The sequence below is a fragment of the Gopherus evgoodei genome, chromosome 2 (assembly GCF_007399415.2).
Source record: "Gopherus evgoodei ecotype Sinaloan lineage chromosome 2, rGopEvg1_v1.p, whole genome shotgun sequence".
Lineage (NCBI taxonomy): Eukaryota > Metazoa > Chordata > Testudines > Testudinidae > Gopherus > Gopherus evgoodei.
In genome coordinates, this window is record NC_044323.1 from 72,154,547 (window position 1) to 72,176,543 (window position 21,997).

The following is a 21,997-nucleotide window of genomic DNA, read 5'->3' on the forward strand; positions in this document are numbered from 1 at the left end:
TTTGATAATAAACATTGTTTTTCACTATAAATATATCTCAGTGCAGTGATATTAAGATAGGTGCTCATCCTAAATTGAATCATACAAGTTGGTGTGTACTCTATTCCCTTGGAGACAGCAGACCTGGTATTCTTCTGACGGTTCAGTGGATAAGTAGCTGGACACTACAGGGGAATGCTTCAAAGGGGTTCAGGGACTCAGCTGCACCTACTATTAACCTGCAAAAGACAATAAAAGGGCTGACATAGCCCAGAGAAAAATGCTTGAGTGGCTTACAGGTTGGTGGTGCCAGGGAGCTGACTCCCAATTAGGCACAAGCAAGTCTCCCTCATGCTGGAGGCAAGTGGGTGTAAGGAACTGCCTCTGACAATCAGCTCTAGTGGTTGGAGCACAGGTCTCATATGGGCATAGGGTTGGGTCTGAGCCACGGTTGGTCCTAGAATTGAGATCAGGGGGGAGGCCAGGGTCAAAACCAAGATCAGAGTCTGTAAACAAACAAGAATCAGAAATGTAGCCAGAGTCCAGGTGCAGGCCAGAGGTTAAAGCTGAGTGGTAAGAGTCCAAAGACAAGACAAGCTGATATCAAAGTCGGATCCAGATACACACTGAAGATTGAAACCAGATAGAGTCCAAAGATTGTGGGGAGGGAGGACATAGGCCCCACAGTTGCAGAGCACCTTCCCGGCCAACATCCTCCTCCTGGTATGATGGATGGCCACCTTGGCCAGTGCCAGAAGGAGGTTGACAAAGAGTTTTTGTGACTTCATGGGGCCACAGATGGGGTGTGCAAATATCAGGAGGTGCGGGGAGAAGGGCAGCCAAAACCTGAGAAGATTCTGGAGGAGTTGGAAAAGAGGCTGCAACCTGGTGTATGCCAGTGTCTCCCTCATGCCACAGAAGGAGCAAGTGTCGGGGGTGTGTGTGGGGGGAACTGTGCCAAGTAGATAATGCACAGATTTTTGCTCCCCAGTTATGAATTACACAAACTGGTTTAAAGAAAACAAAACCAAGTTTATTAACTACAAAGGATAGATTTTAAGTGATTATAAGGGTTAGCAAACTGATTAAAGTAGATTACTTAGTGTAGTGAGGCCCCTGTCTCCCAGCTGCACCTGAGAGGGCTGAGCCCCTGCAGCCTCCAATGTGGGTGGAGCCACTGCCGCCCGTTCTCGTCGCCCCCCCCCCCAAGTCAAGGGGCGGGACAGGAAGTATAAAAGCACAGCCCCGGCGCCCACTTGGAAACTGGCCACCAAAGAGTCCAGACGTGGGTGGCCAAGCTCCTGCCTGGCCTGAACTTCCCCGTGCCCAGTATCCTGAGGAGCTGCCTGAGCCTGCCCCATGCCCGGTATCCTGAGGAGGACTGGCTGAGCCTGCCCCATGCCCGGTATCCTGAGGAGGACTGGCTGAGCCTGCCCCATGCCCGGTATCCTGAGGAGGACTGGCTGAGCCTGCCCCATGCCTGGTATCCTGAGGAGGACTGGCTGAGCCTGCCCCATGCCCAGTATCCTGAGAAGGACTGGCTGAGCCTGCCCTGTGCCCGGTATCCTGAAGAACTGCCTGAGCTTCCCTGTGTCCGGTATCCTGAGGAACCCATGGTCTGGGACCCACCGGAAGAAGCCGGAGAAACAAGGGTACCCAGAGAGGGTGAGGTTGGAAGTGGCCCAGGGGTAGCCGACCCTCGTTTGGCTCCCGAAGAGCCTGAACTCATGTCAGTGTGCTGCGGCCAGGATCCCCACTGACAGCAGCGAGTCTTGGCCACTGCTAGGGCCCCGGGCTGGAACGCAGTGGAGTGGGAGGGCCTGCGTTACCCCTGCCACCCTTCCAAGGGTGGCAGACTCCCCCTCTCCCTGGCCTGAGGAGGCCTTCCTTTATAGACTAGTTGTTTGCTCAGGCCCCTGCTGAAGGAGCTGAGCCCTGAACTGCTTAGTGCCCCGCCCTGACCCAGGGCCTGGGCTTTATAGATTACTTGCTTGCTCAGCTCCTGCTGAAGGAGCTGAGCCCTGAACTGCTTAGTGCCCCGCCCTGACCCAGGGCCTGGGCTTAGAGACTATTTGTTGGCCCTACCCCTGCTGAGCGGTCTGAACCCTGACCTACTTTGCCGTCTGTAGTGAGACGCCCTGGCTCTCAGCTGCGCTTGAGAGGGCTGAGCCCGAACACCGGACATTTACACTTAGCAAATAAAGCGAATATGCAAACTAAGCTTAATACACTAAAGAAGCTGGCTACAAGTAGTAATTTCTTACCTAAACGTTGGTTTAAGCAAGTTGCAGAGTTTTTGGAAGACAAACTGCTCTTGCTTGCAGCTTAGAACTCCAGCTATTCCTTTCACAGGCCAGACACCTTCTAGCCTGAGTCCAGTCCTTTCTTCCCCAGATCAGCCTTAGGGTGTTTTCAGCAGTCATCTTAGGTGGGGATTCAGTGAAGAACTGACCCTGATTAACTCATTCACCACCCTTAAATAGGATTTACATATGGTGGGAATTCTTTGTTTCCCAGTTTGATCCCCGCCCCATACTAGTGGAAAAATACTAGCAGTCCAAGATGGAGTCCAGTAACAGGTGACATGATCACATGACTTTGCAGTGGCAAAGCAGCCATAAATTCTCAGGAAGACCTCCCCAGAAGGTGGGAGATTAGCATCTTCAAAGTCCTATTGTTCTCCCTAATGGCCCATCCAAACTGATTGCATTCTATCTGGTGGGCATTCCCCAGATGTAAACCCACTTGTAATTGTTACATAGTCAATATTACTAACTTCAGATACAAAAATGATACATACATATAAATAGGATGATCGTATTCAGTAAATCATAACCTTTCCAATGATACCGCACATGACCCATCTTGCATAAAATACAACTTAGTTATGCCATATTCATATCACAACAATATCTCTATGAAGCATATGGGGCATAGTGTCATAATGCCTACTAGGAAACAATAGAAGAGTCAGAACTTTTCTGGGGAAGGAGAATGGGTGGGTCATTGAGTGGGATGAAATGGGTTAACTAGAGGGTGGACTCAGCTGTCATTAGATCTTGAAGAGGGAAGTGAGTGAAGTTGTGGAATAGGTGAGAGGAAGAGGGCTTGGTTCAATAGAATATAGAATTTTCTGGAAGGTGAGCAAGGCATGTGATTATATAAAACTGTTTAGTTCATTTTACTTTTCCCTTGCTAGTGTTGGATTCATTAGATTTTCTCACTTTCACATTTACTACAGTGCAAGTGGATGATAAATACTGCAAATGGCTGATGACTGTTTAATGACTCCCAGCCATCAGTGAATGAACTAGAATTTGCCACAAATGAGTTTTCCATTCGTATATTATTAGTATTACCTTAGCATCTAGGTAGGGTGACCAGAGGGCAAGTGTGAAAAATTAGGATGGAGTGGGGGGTAATAGGTGCCTATATAAGAAAAAAGTTCCCAAAATCGGGACATCTGGCCACCCTACATCTAGGTGTCCTATTCATGGACTAAGACCCAAGTGCACTAGGGACTGTATAAATACAGAACAAAAAGATGGTCCCTGCTTCAAGTAGTTTACAGTCTAAGGCTTGTTCTACACTACAGGTTTAAACCAATTTAGCAGCGTTAAACCAATTTAACGCTGTACCCATCCACACCACGAGGCCCTTTATATCGATATAAAGGGCTCTTTAAATCAGTTTCTGTACTCCTCCCCGACGAGAGGAGTAGCGCTAAAATCCATATCGGATTAGGGTTAGTGTGGCTGCAAATCGACAGTACTGGCCTCCGGGCGCTATCTCACAGTGCACCACTGTGACCGCTCTGGACAGCAATCTCAACTCGGATGCAGTGGCCAGGTAAACAGGAAAAGCCCCGCGAAATTTTGATTTTCATTTCCTGTTTGCCCAGCATGGAGCTCTGATCAGCACGGGTGACAATGCAGTCCCAAATCCAAAAAGAGCTCCAGCATGGACCATACGGGAGATACTGGATCTGATCGCTGTATGGGGAAACAAATCTGTTCTATCAGAGCTCCGTTACAGAAGACGAAATGCCAAAGCGTTTGAAAAAAAAAATCTACAGGCTACACAGTGCTGCATGACAAGTATAATGGGAAGCCAGAGACTCAAATGGACGCTCATGGAAGGAGGGAAGGGGTACTGAGGACTCCAGCTATTCCACAGTCCCCAGCAGTCTCCGAAAAGTATTTGCATTCTTGGCTGAGCTCCCAATGCCTGTAGGTTCAAACACATTGTCTGGCATGGTTCAGCGAATAGATCGTCAATTTACTCCCTCCCCCCACCACGTGAAAGAAAAGGTAAATAAATCGTTTCTTGACTTTTTTCAATGTCACCCTATGTCTACTGAATGCTGCTGGTAGACGCGATGTTGCAGCAGTGAAGAGCAGTATCCGCTCCTCTCCCCTCCCTGGTGGCAGACGGTACATGCTTGATAACAGGTGAATACCCCTGGCTGGCCTCAGGGGCACCTGGGTAAAAATAGGAATGATTCCTGGTCATTCCCAGTAGATGGGACAGAACGGCTGGTAACCGTCTTCATCATAGCCACTGGGGGCTGAGCTCCATCAGCCCCCTCCCTTTCCTGTGTAAAGAAAAGATTCTGTCCTGCCTGGACTGTCATAGCAGCGGCATGCTGGGCTCCTCTCCCCCGCACTGCTTAATGTCCTGCCTGGACTGTCATAGCATGGGGAGGCTGCCTCCCCCTCATTTTATCTCACTAACAAGTCACGGTTTCTTATTCCTGCATTCTTTATAACTTCATGACACAAATGGGGGGGACACTGCCACGGTAGCCCAGGAAGGTTGGGGAAGGAGGGAAGCAACGGGTGGGGTTGTTGCAGGGGCACCCCCCGTGAATGGCAGGGATCTGACATGGAGCAGCTGTGCTCTCTGATACACTGGTTCTCTAGTACATTTGCCCCAAATTCTAGGCAGGACTGACTCTATTTTTAGAAACCATAAAGGAGGGATTGACTCGGGGAGTCATTCCCAGTTTTGCTTTTGCGCCCCCGGCCGATCGCCGCCAGGGGCACCCATGATAGCAGCAGACAGCACAGAAGGACAGATAACCGTCATCTCATTGCCAAATTACACTGGCAGCAGATGGTACAGAACGATTGGTAACCGTCTCTGCTATCATACAAAAGCAAATGAATGCTACTGTGTAGCGCTGGAGTATCGCCTCTGTCCGCGGCAACCAGTACACATATGGTGACTGTAAAAAAAAAAAAAAAAAAAAAGGCTGAACGGGCTCCATGGTTGCCATGCTATGGTGTCTGCCAGGGCAATCCAGGGAAAAAGGGCGCGAAATGATTGTCTGCCGTTGCTTTCCCAGAGGAAGGAATGACTGACATTTACCCAGAACCACCTGCGACAATGATTTTTGCCCCATCAGCCACTGGGCTCTCAACCCAGAATTCTAAGGGGTGGGGGAGACTGCAGGAACTATGAGATAGCTATGGAATAGCTACCCACAGTGCAACGCTCCGGAAATCGACGCTAGCCTCGGACCATGGACGCACACCGCCGAATTAATGTGCTTAGTGTGGCCGCGTGCACTCGACTTTATACAATCTGTTTTATAAAACCGATTTATGGAAAATCGGAATTATCCTGTAGTGTAGACGTACCCTAAGTATAAGACAAGAGATAGCAGATGGATGCAGACAGAGGAGTACAAATACACAGTGAGACAACGGATCAGCATGACAGCACACCAACAGCCTACACCTCTTTAAATGTTGCTCCAGTTGTGATTTAATGTGCAATGCTTGTAATGTACTAGTTCTAATTTTCTTTAAAATAGCTCAACTAATGCTACATGTTCTGTATCAGCAAATCTATATGCTTCGCATACTGAACTATATGTTCTTACCTTTGCTTTCCCTTCCATCTACCCTATCTGTGGAATGAATTTTTTTTTTAATTTCTTTGAATCAGACTCACTCCTGTTTATTACCATATACATTGCCTGTGCATCCTGTGGGAAAGTGGACTTTGTGCTGGTGTTTTGGCACTGAATATTCACAAATGGCTGAGTTACATATCATTTCTTTATGATCTGTTACCAATACTGCATGAAAAGCAAATGCAATAAAATACAAAAACTTTACAAAATATAGACAAATTGCCTCTGGCCAGTGTTTCTTTCTGTTTAGGTTTTTTTTTTTTCTTTGGGTCTGGGAAAATAATACAAGCAAAACTTGTTATCCTCTGAAGGTTATTTATGCCAAGGCAGGCTGAATGCCTGTTCCTTTGCCTCATTTTGTTATTCAATAATTCCTTATTTATTAATAAATAATTATATATTATAAGACAGACACACCTTAAGTATCACATTTTAAAAAGTGTCCTGTCAACAGGAATTTTTTCAAGTAGACTATTATTGTCTAGTGGTAGGAGATCAGGTAGCAAAGGAGCTACATGTTGGAAAACAAAGTTCTGAACAGCTTGTGAGTCATATGACAAAGATGCACTTCTGCTTTTGCTATAAAGCAAGGGAATTGAGAACAGAAGAGGGACTACACGTTCTTTCCCTAAAGAGTTCAGAATCTGTGACAGGCATCAAAATTCTAACAATGTGAAATATAGGAGTAAAATATCGATAGTAACAGCAAGTATGGCAAATCCCAAGAGGAGGTGACCTCCTATCAGATCGAGCATCACCCACACGGATCTCTGCCAGTGCTTAAGTGGTCTGTCTGGATATTCAGTTTATGTCTATCACTGGCAATCTTATTGGGCCACCAAAGCTTTTGATGCCCATGAGATAGCCAGACATGTAGCTACATTCCCTGGTATGCATGCCCTGGAATCTGTTGGTCTTCCATTTTAGTAATATGTCAATACTAAGAAAGCTGCCAAAACTGAACCACTGCTGTTGGAGGCAGTTGCTGGGTTTGGCTTTGAATGTCCTAGTTTCCGATCTTGTCCAGCCTCCTGATATGGAGCAGCTGACAAAGATGGCAAGAATAAAAAATGTTGATCCAGTGTTCTTCAGCCTTTCCCAGCATTCATATTTTATTCCTGGGGGAATTCTGTGACACAATTTAAATTCTGCTCCAAAAAAATTTAAAAATTCTGCATACACTATTTTAAAATTATTCAAAATTCTGCATATTTTATTTATCAAAATAACACAATATAATCACGCTGGTTTCAATTATTTTGGTAATTTAAATAAACTACAATACAATGGATGGAGAATGGGAGTGGGGAACATTAGAGGAAATCCCCAAACCTCCTTTGTCTAATAATAATATAGCTAAGTTTGACCTTTATTTCTAGTTATGGCTGCATATATTTGTTGACTAATATGCTCAGTATTACATCATAGATAACTGAAGAGCAAGTAAGGGCTGGTGAATCAAAGTCACAATTTATATTGGCTACTATGGTCTCCAGAAAGGTCAGTAGCAAACAGATCATGGAGCATATTTTGATAGGAAATGATTTCAGTCCAATAATTTAGACCAGTGATAATCACTAAAGCACTATAAACATTTATAAGCCATACTGCCCTTACAGTAAGACTCCTTTACACCCTGTGGCAATGTACAGGAGCCTTAAAACCTTTACACTTGTTTTATACTCCTGGGGGATTCACAAAAACAATGGGAACAATTCACTAAGCAGGTAGGCTGCTACATTCTTCTCGGCCTGAGGGGACAGAGCCTGCCCCATACCTACCTGCTTAGCCACACCCCAAAGCCCTGCCCCTCCATGCCAAGCATGCTGGAATAGCATGCAAGAGGGACAGAATGTCTTTCTCTCACACACACGACTACCCAGCCCCACCCCCACTGGTGATTTACATCTCTATCGGCTGCTCCAGGCATCCATACTGATGGGCCTGAGCTGCCGGGGAGGGGTGTGTGACCACTCTTGAGGCTTCCCTTTGCTTCCCCGTCAGAAGTCACTTTTCTGTAAAGTAGCAAAGAAATCTGCAGGGGACATGAATTCTGTGCCTGTGCAGTGATGCAGAATTTCCCCAGCAATTAGTTCTGTACAGTGGAGGTGGTATAACCATAGTTCTGTAGATTCCCAGCAAGTAGGTAGTAAAAAAACAATCCTGAAGTCCTTACTCAGAAACTCCCATTAAAATATGATCCTTAGGTTTTGATCCTTGGTACATGGTCAAATACTTTTACATTGAATTACTGATTTCAGTCACAATATTATTTGGAAACTAGGAGCTTTTCATACCAAAAAACGTAAAAAGTCATTGGACTTGAACTGTTTCATTTATACGTATAGTTGTTTTCTTTGTAGGGTGTCATGACATTAATTTCCTTTCCTGCCTGAGAGAGTTGGAGTGTTGACTTACTTTGCTGAACAAAAATCAGTAGTCAGTTTGCCATTCGATTTTCAACAACTTTTAAATGTCATCAGCTACAGGAACCAGTCCCCCAACCTCTTTTTCTCTGGTATTTCTTTTGGGAATTCCAGTCTGTCATTTTAGGTTTTGTTTACTCATGCTAGAGCTGCAAAAACCATTACTATCCTTATGGGAGTTGCTCTACAAAGACATAGGCAGCAAGTTCTTCTCAACGAACAAAACACCCAAACCAAAAACACTTCAGAACATCTTTAGTAATATACATAAACCAACACGGTTTATTTTCATACTAGATGGCATAATCCACAATGGTCATTATGTGAGGTGTGCCTCCTTGTAGTTGGATCTGGGAATTAGCTCATGCCACGGGCACCCCTTTCTAGTGGTTGTGTGCACTGTCACCCTTCTCTGTGTGATGCTGTGTGTGCCCTCATAATGACTTGGCCCTCCAGACAGGTCACTATACAGTCCCCTCCTTCCAAGATGAAGTCCCACTGGATAAGCTGTCCAATGCTGCTTCAGGCAGTCTGTTCTGCCTGCAGGTCCTGTGTCACTTTCCCAGTAACTGACAGGGGAACCCAGGCCTGCCTGCTACTTTGGGTTCCAGCAAGGGACCTATGCTTAGTAACCTAGGATTGCTCAGTCTCAGTTGCTGTGCCTGGGGCTCCTTCCTCCCCACAGTTGTCTCCTTGCCTATCTCTGGGTTTACCACTGGTGCTTCCTCCACACACCCCTCCCCCACCTACTGTACCCTCTAGGCCTTTTGTAAGACTCCCTATTCCAGGGTAGGACCCCAGGGTTTACTCTCTCCCGGTCTTCCTCATTGTCCCTGGCCAACTCCCTTGCCCTTTAGGGTTTGATTGCAGATCTCCCTGGAACTTCTTCCTTCTTGCTTTTATACTCCCCCAGCTGGGCTTCATCTGCAGTTAGTGTTTATCAATCCCTGGATTCCCTCCACGTGTAGCATGTAAGATTAATTGACCCCCTTTGATTCATATTAACCTGTTCAGGGCTTGGGGGGGGTGTTCACCCCACACAAAGTACTTTTTCTGTGTTTCCTTTTATCTTTAGGAAGGGTAGTGGTGAAGTATGGTGATTTCTTTTCTGTTTAAAGGCCTTATCCTGCAAGCTGCTGATCAGGATAGTTCAGGGTGCTCCAGATCTTGCATGATCAAGTCTAAAGGTTGTCTTTCTTGAATGACTTTTCTATGTCCCTCTGAATATCTTTTCTTTGCTATGTGTTCTCCTTTTCAGAGAGAGAGAGAGCGTGTGTCCATCCGTCCTTCCTCCTTTGGGCTTCTATCTTGATGCCTTAGTCCACTCAAGCTGGGGTGTAAATTTTAATGAGCACCATTGTATTGCACACCAACTGCCCCGTGTAGACCCTATTAGCATGCACTAAAAACACCTTAGTGTGTGTTAAAGGATCCACAGAGGCCAATTAGTGCACAACATTCTAGTCTGAATAAGAAATGTATGCCCCAGCTAGTGTGGACTAAGACACAGGTTTTTTTCCTACATGGTGCCTTTCTCTGGTTTCTGTTCACTGTCAAATATCCTTCTATGTGTTGAAAGACAAAAAGTTGAATCTAAATGATACATATTAGGATGCAATCCAAACTAATGTGCAGCTGTGTCACCCCTGCCCTGTTACTTCAGGTGCCCTTTACAATGCCTTGCTACCGTAGCCTCCAACCTGGACTGCTCATAGCCTCCACCATGTAAGTCGCTCTCAACTGTGACTGTGCATGCTGCAGTCAGCCAGCCACACCTCGGCTCTTACTAGCCTACAGATTACTACAGGGTGACCACGAGACACTCTTAATCCCAGATTTCCCCCCAGAAATGTATGTCCTGTACTGCCCAGCCCTCTCCTGGACAGTATGACTATATTAAATCCATTATTCCTTTAAGGGAGTAATCTGCACACAACCTGTTACCCAGACACTCTAACTTAAACACACTGGATTAGATAAAGTTTATTTACTACAAAAAGAGAGATTTTAAATGAGTACAAGTAATTAGGCATAAAAGTCAGAACTGGTTACAAGCGAAAAAGATCAAATGCTTACTTGTGCCTCATCGAAGCATTTCCAGCTCGAAGCATGGTGACAGGCAGTCTGTGTGGAAGGGAACTCCATGCGGTTTCTTTGCTAAGATGTAGATTTTTGTTTCTACCCCCTTTCCTGACAAAGAATGGCCACTTAGTAGGTAATGGCCCATCAGCCTTGTTTATACCTGGCTGAAGCATCAGCTTGCCCTTTGTCTCTGAGGAACTGGTTTAGCCACTCCCCAGACTTCTCTGGGAAACATACTTTTAGTCATGATTTCAGCTTATTTTTATAACTTCAAAAATAATGCTGCTACATGCATTTTATCATAGTATTACTGGTCAGCAAATTGAGTCTTTAAATGATACCTCACAAGACATGGCTTGTACAAAAATTTTTATAATAGCGTATAGGGTGTGAACACAGATATATTCTGGCACACCAAGCTTCACCAATAACTGGTAACTTGGAGGCTGGGTAAAATCGCCATTGGGTTTTTCTGCATCACTGACCTCACTACGGTTCCCATATATCATGGCGATGATGTGCTTCAGTCAGCATGGCAAACTGTACAATAAATAACAGTGTGATCATTGGAAGGACTGCAGGAAAAGTTGTTCTGTGTTTATAAGTTCTGACTCAGCATGTTTGAGAGAGAACTTGGTCACTCTTCCGTAACATGCCAACTCTTATAGTTGCACAGCTGCATCACTGAGTGAACCCAACTGTCAGATACCTGGTTTTTAAACTTTGTGGCTTCTTTAGTGTTAAGATTTTTCATCTGAGTCATGACATCCATGTACTGGTGTGTGTAGCTGGTGAACTGAAGGCTAATTCATCTTATTGTTCATGCATAACTCTCCTTACCTTTTAATGAAGAATATTAACATAAGGATGGCTACACTGGGTCAGATTAAATGTCCATCTAGCCCCGTATCCTGTCTTCCGACAGTGGCCAATGCCAGGTGCTTCAGAGGGAATGAACACAACAGGTAATCAAGTGATGCATTTCTTGTTGCTCATTTCCCAGCTTCTGGCGAACGGAGGCTAGGGACACCATCCCTGCCCATCTAGCTAATAGCCATTGATGGACCGATCCTTCATGAATTTATGTAGTTCTTTTTTGAACCCTGTCACAACATCCTCTGGCTAGGAGTTCCATAGGTTGACTGTGCAATGTGTGAAAAACTGAATTTAAGGGAGCCTAGGGTAGCATCTCAAATGTGATGTTTTGTTTGGTTGTATATTGTATTTTGTCTGTAATAAGAGGTCACCACAGTTTGAGAACTAGACCATGTCATTCAGGGGCTAGGTCATCAGATCAGTTTCTGCTCCTGCTGCTGCCACTAACATGCTGTGCGAATTTATGTAAATCACTTCTACCCATGCCTCAGTTTTCTCATCTGTAAAATAGAGGTGATACTTACCTGCATTTGTAAAGTGCTAGATGAGAGTTGATTGTGTTCCTTTCATTATCTGTCTAGTTAGCATACAATCCCTGTTCCATCATTTTGAGTGCAGGCGTTAAATAAAGATATTGTGTCTTTTTTTTATGTGAAGTCGATAATGACTATTTTTATTCTCTCAACCTCACCCACAGTTTAGACCCTTTGCTCCTAACCCTATCATAACATGAGGCTGTACAATTCCAATATGGAAGCTGGTCCACATTAATGATCTACTAATGCATTAACTGATCATCACTTGGGAGACAGTAACATTGCCACAAATGAGGGTGGGGAGGGAGATAGGAGGACTCCTGGTAGCTGACTGGCCTCATCACTGGCCTTCAAGGGAATTGCTGTTTTCATTTCATGTTGTTAGAACTCTCCTGATAGGTGTTTCCAGGTTTCAGTGAGGGTACATACAATCTGAGTGCCGGTTTTCATGTCTAATAATTGGAGATGTACCTATCTCCTAGGACTGGAAGGGACCCTGAAGGGTCATTGAGTCCAGCCCCCTGCCTTCACTAGCAGGATCAAGTACTGATTTTGCCCCAGACCCTTAAGTGACCCCCTCAAGGCGGTCACTGAACTCACAACCCTGGGTTTAGCAGGCCAATGCTCAAACCACTGAGCTATCCCTCCCCCTGTCATTGTACCGAGGAGACAAATGTAGTTTATTTTCAGTGTTCTGTATATTTCATTCTGAACCAATGTGTGGAAAAAGCTTTTACTGTTGCCTGATACGTAAAGGCAACAAAACATCATTCAGGATCAGCAAGGGTCATTTCCACTTTAAAGGATTGCCTGCTTCTTTATGTGAGCATTTAAGAACACATCTACATGACAAACTTATATCAGAATAACTACATCTCTCAGGGGTGTGAAAAATCCACACCCAAGTGACATAGTTATACTGACCTAACCTCCAGTGTAGACAGCGCTATTTCAACAGAAGCGTGTCTCTCATCAACATAGCTACCGCCTTTCGTGGAGGTGGATTAACCAAACCAACAGCAGAAGGTCTCCTTCTGGGTGATTGGGGGACAAAATGGCAGACGATGTTGATATGTGCAAATGAATGTACAATGGAAAAAATAATGCCAGCTACACATACAAAATGATGGGAGTCTAAACGAGCTGTTATCACTCAAGAAAGAGAGTCATTGTGGACAGTCCTCTGAAAAATATGCAGTGGCAGTCAAAAAAACTAATAGAAAGTAAATCAGAAAATATCATAATGCCCCCATTTAAATTCATGGTATACTCACACCTTGAATACTGCATGCAGTTCTAGTCACCCCATCTCAAAAAGATATATTAGAATTGGAAAGGGTACAGGGAAGGGCAACAAAAATGATTAGGAGTATAGAACAGCTAGGAGAGATTAACAAGATTTAGGCTGTCCATCTTAGAAAAGAGACAACTAAGGGTGAATGATATAGAAGTCTACAAAATCATGCATGGTATTGATAAAGTGAATAAGGAAGTGTTATTTACCCCTTCACATAACACAAGAAACTGCGGTCAGCCAATGAAATAATAGGCAGTGTGTTTAAAACACACAATGCACAGACAGCCTAAGTATAAGTGGGTTCAAAAATAATTAAATAACCTCATGGAGGATAGGTCCATCAGTGGCTATTAGCTGACATGGTCAGGGATGCAACCTTCAACTGACTAAAGCTGGTGCTGGATAATAAGAAATGGATCATTGAAAATTGCCCTGTTCTCTTCATTCCCTCTGAAGCATCTGGTTCTGGCCACTGTCGGAGACTGACTAGATGGACCATTGGTCTGACCCAGTGTGGAGATTCTTATCATCTTATTGCCTGCATAGAGCTCCCTTCACATACAGTGCCCCTGGCTTTTAAATCAGACAAGTAGAGCCCTGCAAATCTGCGGATATCCACATTGGCGGATGTGGATATCCATGGACCATGTTTTCGGATCATGGATCAGATGCGGGTATCCTAGAAACTTACAGGGATGCAATATATTACTTTTTGTTATTTCTTTGGTGGCCACAAGCGACTGGTAATTCCACAGCCCAACCTTGTTAATATTGTATTTTAACACAAAAAGACATATTATGATCGGCTGTAAAGAGGCATGTCATACCAATAAGGCAAATTCTATCCAAGAGCAAGGGACTTTCTATTCAGGTTGCTCATGTAACTCTTTGAGTATTAACGGCATTTAAAATTATATTGCAAGTGTTAATTTGGCTATTTTTGTGCTTATCAGAAGAACCTGTTTGAAAAGATTACTTTTGTTACATTTCCATGATGCTTTGAAGGAAGTGTGGATACGCCCTGTAGCTATATATTCATTTTTGTACACAATTACATACAGTCTGTAATAGGCTGAGGTCCTACATATATTATGATTTGGCCTTGCAGCATTGGAACCTGTATTTTTTTTTCTTTTCACCCCCCAAACTCTTAAAAAGCCATGTAAGTGGTGCCTTCCATCTACACATGGCCTAACAATTTCCCCATTTAACTCAATCAAGAACACACACCACAGTCGTCACAAATTGATACCCATACTTTTGAAGCACTTCATAGCATGGAACCTTTTTACCTTGCAATATTTTAAGTTCACTCTAGCATAAGGTTTTGTCAAGGAATCATTGATGAAAGAAAGCAAGTGCTGTCACAGGAAGAAACTGGCATTTAAGTAAAAAAAAATTGCCTTTTTAATAAAAATTGATCTGCACTGAAATGGAGATCAGAAAAAGAGGTCATTTTATAGAATTTAGTTGCTAGAGTTCAAACTATTCTGCCTTACAAAGGGCACTTCAGGGACACAAGAGGGAGTTCAATATAACTTTTGGATTTTACTTGTATTTAATCTTTGGGTTTCCCTCATCAAGTCTTTCCTAAAATAAGTATTTCTACTGATTGCTATTGCTATAATCAAAATGAAAGTAATACTTGAGTTGCAAATGTATTGTTGATTTACAAGGACTGCAATATTTTAAATCTCCTCACTTCATTCAAACATTTTAATAGTGCACATTAACTGCTGCATTGCTTTGAGTGGATGACTTTATTGAGCTATCCATAGCCACGGTTTTTAACCTGAGATGGTCTGGCCAACCCAGAGTCCAAAATTGTGTGTGAAAATTGAGCAGGCATAACTTTCATCTTACTAATATTAAATCTGATCCACTATCTGCTTACCCAATTACCAAATAAGGTTAGGGTTTTCTGGAATTCCTAATAACCCTCTCTTTGCAGTAATCTAATGATCTATCTCTACAGATATAGATATAAAATTTAGGATACTGAAAAGAGAGGACTGTGTATCAATTTCTGACTTGTAATAACAACTCTATCAAGGCAGCAAAGATTACACAGTAGTCCAGTATCATTAGATAGTATTTTCTTGCTTATTGACTTCTAGTAGAATATATGGCCTGAACATTTTCTTTCCCTGTTTTGTCCTCAAATCTCATAACTAAGATCTGGTAGAAACTGACTAAATTTACATGGTTACAACACTGCAAACAATTTTGCCAATTAATTTTTGCACTAGTTGAGTCTTCACATTATTTTTTCTGTAAAAAGAAGGAGATGTTTGGGATTTTTAAGAGCTCCAAAATTTAAATTAGGTTGTGAAATCCACATCTAGCTATACATTTTATTATTGAGATTATTCCAAAATTTTCACAGAAGTACCAAGGCAGCCATTTTGGCTAACAATCACAATGAGATCACTCTTATAACTTTTGTGTGGGGAGAAGGCTACTCCTCTTACTAATGCCTCTAGAGAAAAAGCTATGTTAAATGTGAACTAAATGCAGGGCTAAGCAGCAATAGGTTCCAAGGTCAGAGTTACTAACTCCTCCTCTTTAAGGTTGTTTAAAAACATGACATCAGGGAAAGCTGAGGATTTTCTTGTAACTCAACATTAACTCCTGGTGTGTGCCCTTTGTGAGTGACACTGCACTGCTCTTGCTCGCCAGGGGAATGGAGACTTGCAGAGAAGTATGCAGTCTTCTGCGGATTATGTCTGCCTCCATAGATGAAGGAGGTTGTGAGGCTTTGCTCCCTCCAAAAACACTTAGTCCTCCAAACCCATTTTGTTATGGGTCTGTTTTATAGGAAACTGATTTTTGGTTTGCCTGAGCATCATCCTGCAGTAAAGGAATATTTCTGCTTTTTATTAGTGTCATAACTATAAAGGGAACGGTAACAGCCCTCCTGTGTACAATACTATAAAATTCCTCCTGGCCAGAGATACCAAAATCCTTATACCTGTAAAGGGTTAAGAAGCTCAGGTAACCGGGCTGACACCTGAGCCAAAGGACCAATAAGGGGACAAGATACTTTCCAATCTTGGTGGGGGGAAGGCTTTTATTTGTATACTCTTTGTTTTGGGGGTTGTTCGCTCTTGTGACTAAAAGGGACCAGACCATCAATCCATGCTCTCCAAATCTTTCTAAACCAGTCTCTCATACTTCAAACTTGTAAGTAACAGCCAGACAAGGCGTGTTAGTTTTATCTTTGTTTTCTCAACTTGTAAATGTTCCTTTTGTTAAAGGGTTTACCTCTTTTTGCTGTAACTTTGAGCCTAAGGCTAGAGGGGGTTCCTCTGGGCTCTTTGAATCTGATTATCCTGTAAAGTTATTTTCCATCCTGATTTTACAGAAATGATTTTTAACTTTCTTTCTTTAATTAAAAGCCTTCTTTTTAAGAACCTGATTGATTTTTCCTTGTTTTAAGATCCAAGTAGGATGGATCTGGACTCATCAGGAATTGGTGGGGGAGAAAGGAGAGGAAATGGTTAATTTCTCCTTGTTTTAAGATCCAAGGGTTTGGATCAGTGTTCACCAGAAACTTGGTGGAGAAGTCTCTCAAGGCTACTCAGGGAAGGGTTATAGTACTTGGGAGGAAAATATTCTCGGGGGGGGGGGAGGGGGGATAGACAGAGTTTCTCAAATGACTCATAAATAATTTGGGTGGTGGCAGCAAAACCAGATCTAAGCTGGTAGTTAAGCTTAGAGGTTCTCATGCAGGTCCCCACATCTGTACCCTAGAGTTCAGAGTGGGGAAGGAACCTTGACAATTAGTTACTGATATAGGGATGCTTCCTCACTTCTATATCACCAGTCATCTTTTGTGTTACAAAACATTGCAAACTCTTTTCAATCTTCCTTATAAGCAGCCCTGGTTCAGTGCCATTAAAGTCAACGGGAGCTTTGCCACTGATTTCAATGGGAGTTGAAGCCCATAATTTCTAGAGAAATGGTCTTGTAACATGTCCACAAACTTAATCAATTTATTTCCCCTCTTTACTGTGTATTGCTTTAAGATCCTCAATCCTACTAGTTTTCCTCATACCTTTGTAATTCTTGCTGCTCCTGCTGTTCAAGCAGAATGTAGAATATTCTACTCTCAGTTTATTCCTTCTTCTTTTGAGTATTTTCAATTGATTCTACTTCATAATTAGTTCTTTCAAAGTCTCCTATCTTCTGCACAACCCCTTTTTCTACATGGACTATTTCCTGACCCTTTAGCTCTGTCTCATATTTTATTCCTCACTATTGGAACTTTTTGATTTTTTTTTCTTTGAAGCTACAGGTTAATCAAGGCATGATGTCACATTGTACTAAGTGTGCATGGAAGTATGTGTGTGTATATTAATATTGTTTTGTTTGGTGCAATTCTGTGCATTTCACTTGTGTTGAGTTGCTCAAGTGTTCTCTACATAGGGAGTGCAGAGTATTTCTTCCTAATCCCCCACAAATGATCAGTTTAAATCCTGAAGTCTCTTCTTAGTTTGCATAACTACACAGGTAATAAGGTAGTCCAACACTTTTAAAAATCCCAACACCGTCCCTCAGATGTTTGTTTGATTGTGTTTGGGGAGGGAGGGGAGAAGGAGACAGAGTTACATAATTTCTTAATAGTTCATGGAGGCTGTTGTAACCAAGCAATCACTCTCCAGTGGCTCATTATACTGCATCCACAGCACTCCCAGCCCACGACAGGCCATGGAGCTAGAGCAGGCTGGAAAACGAAGTCTGATCTCCTGGATTGTAGTGCTGGTTGTGTTTGGGGCAAAAAGTTAAAAACTGAATTCTATGGTCTGAATTTTTTTACGCATCAAGGGGATCAATAAAAGCACCTTGTGTACTTCTAGCACCAAATCTGGTGCACGTGACTCAGACTGACACAAGATAATAGCTTCTTAAAAAGTGATTATGATCCATCTGCTCAATAAGCAACTTAATAAAAAGGGGGATAAATCTGGATTTATACAGTACAAAAATATGTATAACAAACTAGGCATTTTCCAGGACAAAAATTATTTGTTTTTACTCAATTTAAAATCTCTATTTTACATGATAGACCATAACAGAATTTCTAGGTACATGTTGAACATGACATTCACATAAATATATTTACCCAATATACTATTATACTCCAAAATATGTTTATTACCTAGACCAATACACGCATATATCTAGGCCATCTTTAAAAACTGCCTTAATATTTATCCAAAGCTCCTGTTCTAGTATATCATGTAAAATAATACTGTATCTTTTAAAAGGTCTAAATAGTATGTAGATTTAATCACAGGAGATGTTAGGGGTTAATATTATCCTTTATACAAGTCTTTTAACATTAAAAACAACATAACACATGCTGCCTACCAGACACCTAAGTGCAAATTTTAACTCCAAATAACAGCAGAGATTGTGAAAACCAACCAGCCCCCAAATTCAAAGTTAAAACTGCTGTATATTCCTCACCCAGTTTCCCCCTCTCACTATGAAGCAAGTTCAGGATGGAGCAACAATTGTAACTCTGAATACCTTAAATTCTGTGTTTTGGATGAAACATGTTTTTACTTTGACATTTCCATATTTGCTATAAGTTTACACAAGAATAAAACCTGCAAAATTCCAATGTTTCTCTATGGTCCATAGTATAAAATTTATTATTTTCATGATGGCCAAATTAAAACTGGCAAATGGGAAGAAAAAAGATAGCAGTATGAACCCTGGTAATTGACAATCAAGTCCTCACATTGTATCCACAGCATTTTATATATAATAAATCCTTGTTGCCAATAGCATTTCTCCTCTGTTTAGATTCTCAGAGACCAATGAGTTTTATAATTATCTCCAAACAATTTTCTCCATAGTTACTTAAGCTCTCTCTAAACAGCTGGGTGTGCTGCCATGCAATATCACCATCCCCTCCACTTAGTTCAGCTTCCAAAATAACTTCTGTTGCATCAGAGAAATCTGAATAAGAGCGAAGAATTTTATCTGTTGGGGGAGAAAAAACCCCCAAACAATTAAAGTTCTGCCACAGATAATTTATATTGCTAGAATACATGTTCAAGAGGCAATTTGTAATGAACATTAAAGTGTCTGACTTGCAGATAATCAAATTAATATTTGTATTGTGGTAGTCTCCAAGAGGCTCCAGTCAGGACTGGGTGCCCCATTCTGCTACATCATGTACAAATATAAAGACAATCCCTGCTTTGAAGAGCCCATATCTCTCCTGTAGCCACATCAGGTTTTGCTGGATCCTAATTTTATTTTCCCCAAATATGGAAAAATGTGGCAGGTTGGAGTTATATATTGATTGTTCTCACATATTTCCTTATCCCTGGCAAAAAGCCTGAGTGGGAAAAGGTTAAAATCTAATTGCATTTTAACTTTCTTTATTGCTTACATTGTTTCTCCCACCTCCACTTCCCTGCGTACTAGTGCACTGGATTTGCATTAGCACTTATATTTCATGATTTAAAAAATAAAATCAATCAGATTTCACACCTACCTCCAGTCAGATCAACTTCTGCTATGTTGGAGCGCAATCGCCACCTTATTCTTCCACTGTGAAATGTCTGACTGTTCGTTCGAATGGAAATGTTTTCTATTTTTAGACCAACAGACCCACACTCAAACTTCCAGCAGATGTAAGCAGAGGATGACCCTTCTTTTCGGGCTAAATAAACCTAAATGGAAAAACATCATGGTTAAGGTATTGAAAGATGGATGCTGAGCACAGATCAAATGAAATGTCTTTAACTGTTGTATAAGGGCACTAAACCTTGGCATAAAAAAATTTAGTCTTTATTAAATCATTGAAAAATAAGTTTGTACACAATAAAACTTTGCACAGAATCTCCTTCTAATACCTTATTCCTGTTTTTACAGTGATATTGGGTAGCTGCACATTTTCAGTGAAGTTTACTTCATTGAAATAGTAGGGGAAGATCTTTAATGTGCTGCGTGGTATTTTAGCAACATAGACTCATACTGTTTTAAGTATGTAAGGTTCTGCTTTTAAGTAAATACAATGGGCCAGATTTTCCACCCTGTTCTGGCTCCTTTGCCCTTCTATGGTAGCGCAAATGGGCTAGGAAAGCCTGTGTAACAAACAAAGATGTGTGGGACTCCTCAATTTGTGCAGCTGGCTTTGTGCCACCCTTTCTAGGCCTTGGCATGCCAGGAGTCAGAGAGGGGATGACTAGAGTCCACTATATTCCAGCGATCTCAATCACTGTAATGATGGGGCCATCAGCAGCTGGCATACCTTGAGTAGACCTGAAATTTCCTGCCTATATTACATAGCCTTCTTATTTGTGCTACCTATATATACTGCTACTCTTTACTGAAGGAACTGCAAGCAGTCTGAATCTAGAAGGATAAAATCCAGTTTACATTCTCACCCATGAGTGCAATTATTTTTTTTTTGGAAGATGGTTAGTGTAGACTGTAAGAGAGAACCTGAGGATACAAGGTTTTAAAAATCCGATGATTTTAGATGAACAAGTTTTTAGGTTGCTCCTTACATTGTGCTTATTAGCACCATGTGATGCAGATGGTTCTAGGGGAATTTGGCCTATTAAATTCTAGTTTTCTTCAGCTGGTTCTAGGATCTAATTCTATGAAGTTTTACCTCAGGGACATGTTCGTTTACAGCACTGCCGTATATAAATAAGATGGTGATTACTGCTAATTGGGATACTAGCTAGAGGAGCAGCAAATCCACTTTACCTGCATCAGTTTGCCTTTCTTATCTTTCTGCTTTGCACTGCAGTTGGTATTTCTTCTCTACTGCTTTGCACTGCAGTTGGTATTTCTTCTCTACAGCTTGTGGACTGAGATCCATAGTTAGCTTTAGGATAAAAAACAGTTACCTACCTTTTGTAACTGTTGTTCTTCGCGATGTGTTGCACATGTCCATTCTTATTTAGGTGTGCAAGTGCTCCAATCACAGCTGTCAGAGATTTTCCCCCCAGTGGTGTCCATTGGCTTGGCGCTGGTGTCCCCTAGTGCAGCGTGCTCATAGCACTGGTATAAGGGGCCCCCACCAAGCCTGGGGAAATCTGTCTTTGTCTTTATTCATTACTTCCCACATGTTGTAATCATAATGACCCAGCAATGCCTACTGTTTTGCTATCCTCAACTGGAGTCCCCCCATCAAATAGGCCTTCCTACCTAGAAGGTCCATTTTCCTGGACTCCCTTGGATTGGAGGTAAACCCCGTCTGACTTTGGTGGTCCTTTTTGTTGGCAGCCGCAACAATGAGGGACCCCAGAGAGTGATGAGAGAACAAGAACTCACAGCCTTTTGCAGGCAAAAAGTATTTTCCTTCTATTCTCTTTGCTGTGGGTGGAATGGAGGCAGGAGTCTGCCAAATGGCCTTAATATGTCCCAAAATGGATTTGTGTAAGGGCAGGCCACCTTCGCAGGGGCTGCGGCCAGCAGAATGTCTAGGAACCCATCTGATGGTTCCTTGACAATCTCTGCCTTCCAAGGTCAGAGGCTACCCACTTTAACAAGTCTTGGTGGGCCCTTATGTCATCCTGCAGCGGAGAAAGCCCCTTGAGCATGAGCTTGTCCTCTTGAGATGATGAGGAAGAGGTGTGCACTGCCATAGCATCCACTGCAGCCTCTTCCTGAGGCACAAGAACTTGCCAGTACTGGAACCAATACCAGTTCCCATCAGTACCAGGGAGTATCCCTGCTCCAGCATCAGGATCGGTACAGGGTGTTGGCTCCAGAGTTTCCCTGTGTGCCCCTGGTGCCATAACAGTCTCTGAGTGCTCCAAGTAGGAGCAACATGAGCTGCTCCCTTGGCCTAGGGGAAGCCCCCGCAGGTTCCAAAAGCTCCATTGTAGGGGTGCCAGACACCACA

The 21,997-nt window shown here is 42.6% G+C and overlaps 1 protein-coding gene across 2 annotated transcripts in view; it reads right to left on the bottom strand.

Annotated features, from left to right (window-relative positions):
• Window positions 1-18,124: 18,124 nt before the first annotated feature.
• Window positions 18,125-21,997, bottom strand: part of NGLY1 (N-glycanase 1) — a 50,669-nt gene continuing 46,796 nt past the window's right edge. For both annotated transcript variants that reach the window (XM_030550977.1, XM_030550976.1), the window contains 2 exons: window positions 19,631-19,808; window positions 18,125-19,110 (listed from right to left, as the gene is read on the bottom strand). In XM_030550977.1, coding sequence (XP_030406837.1) covers window positions 18,935-19,110; window positions 19,631-19,808 — 354 coding nt within the window. In that variant the 3' untranslated portion in view covers window positions 18,125-18,934. The remainder of the gene's footprint in view (window positions 19,111-19,630; window positions 19,809-21,997) is intronic.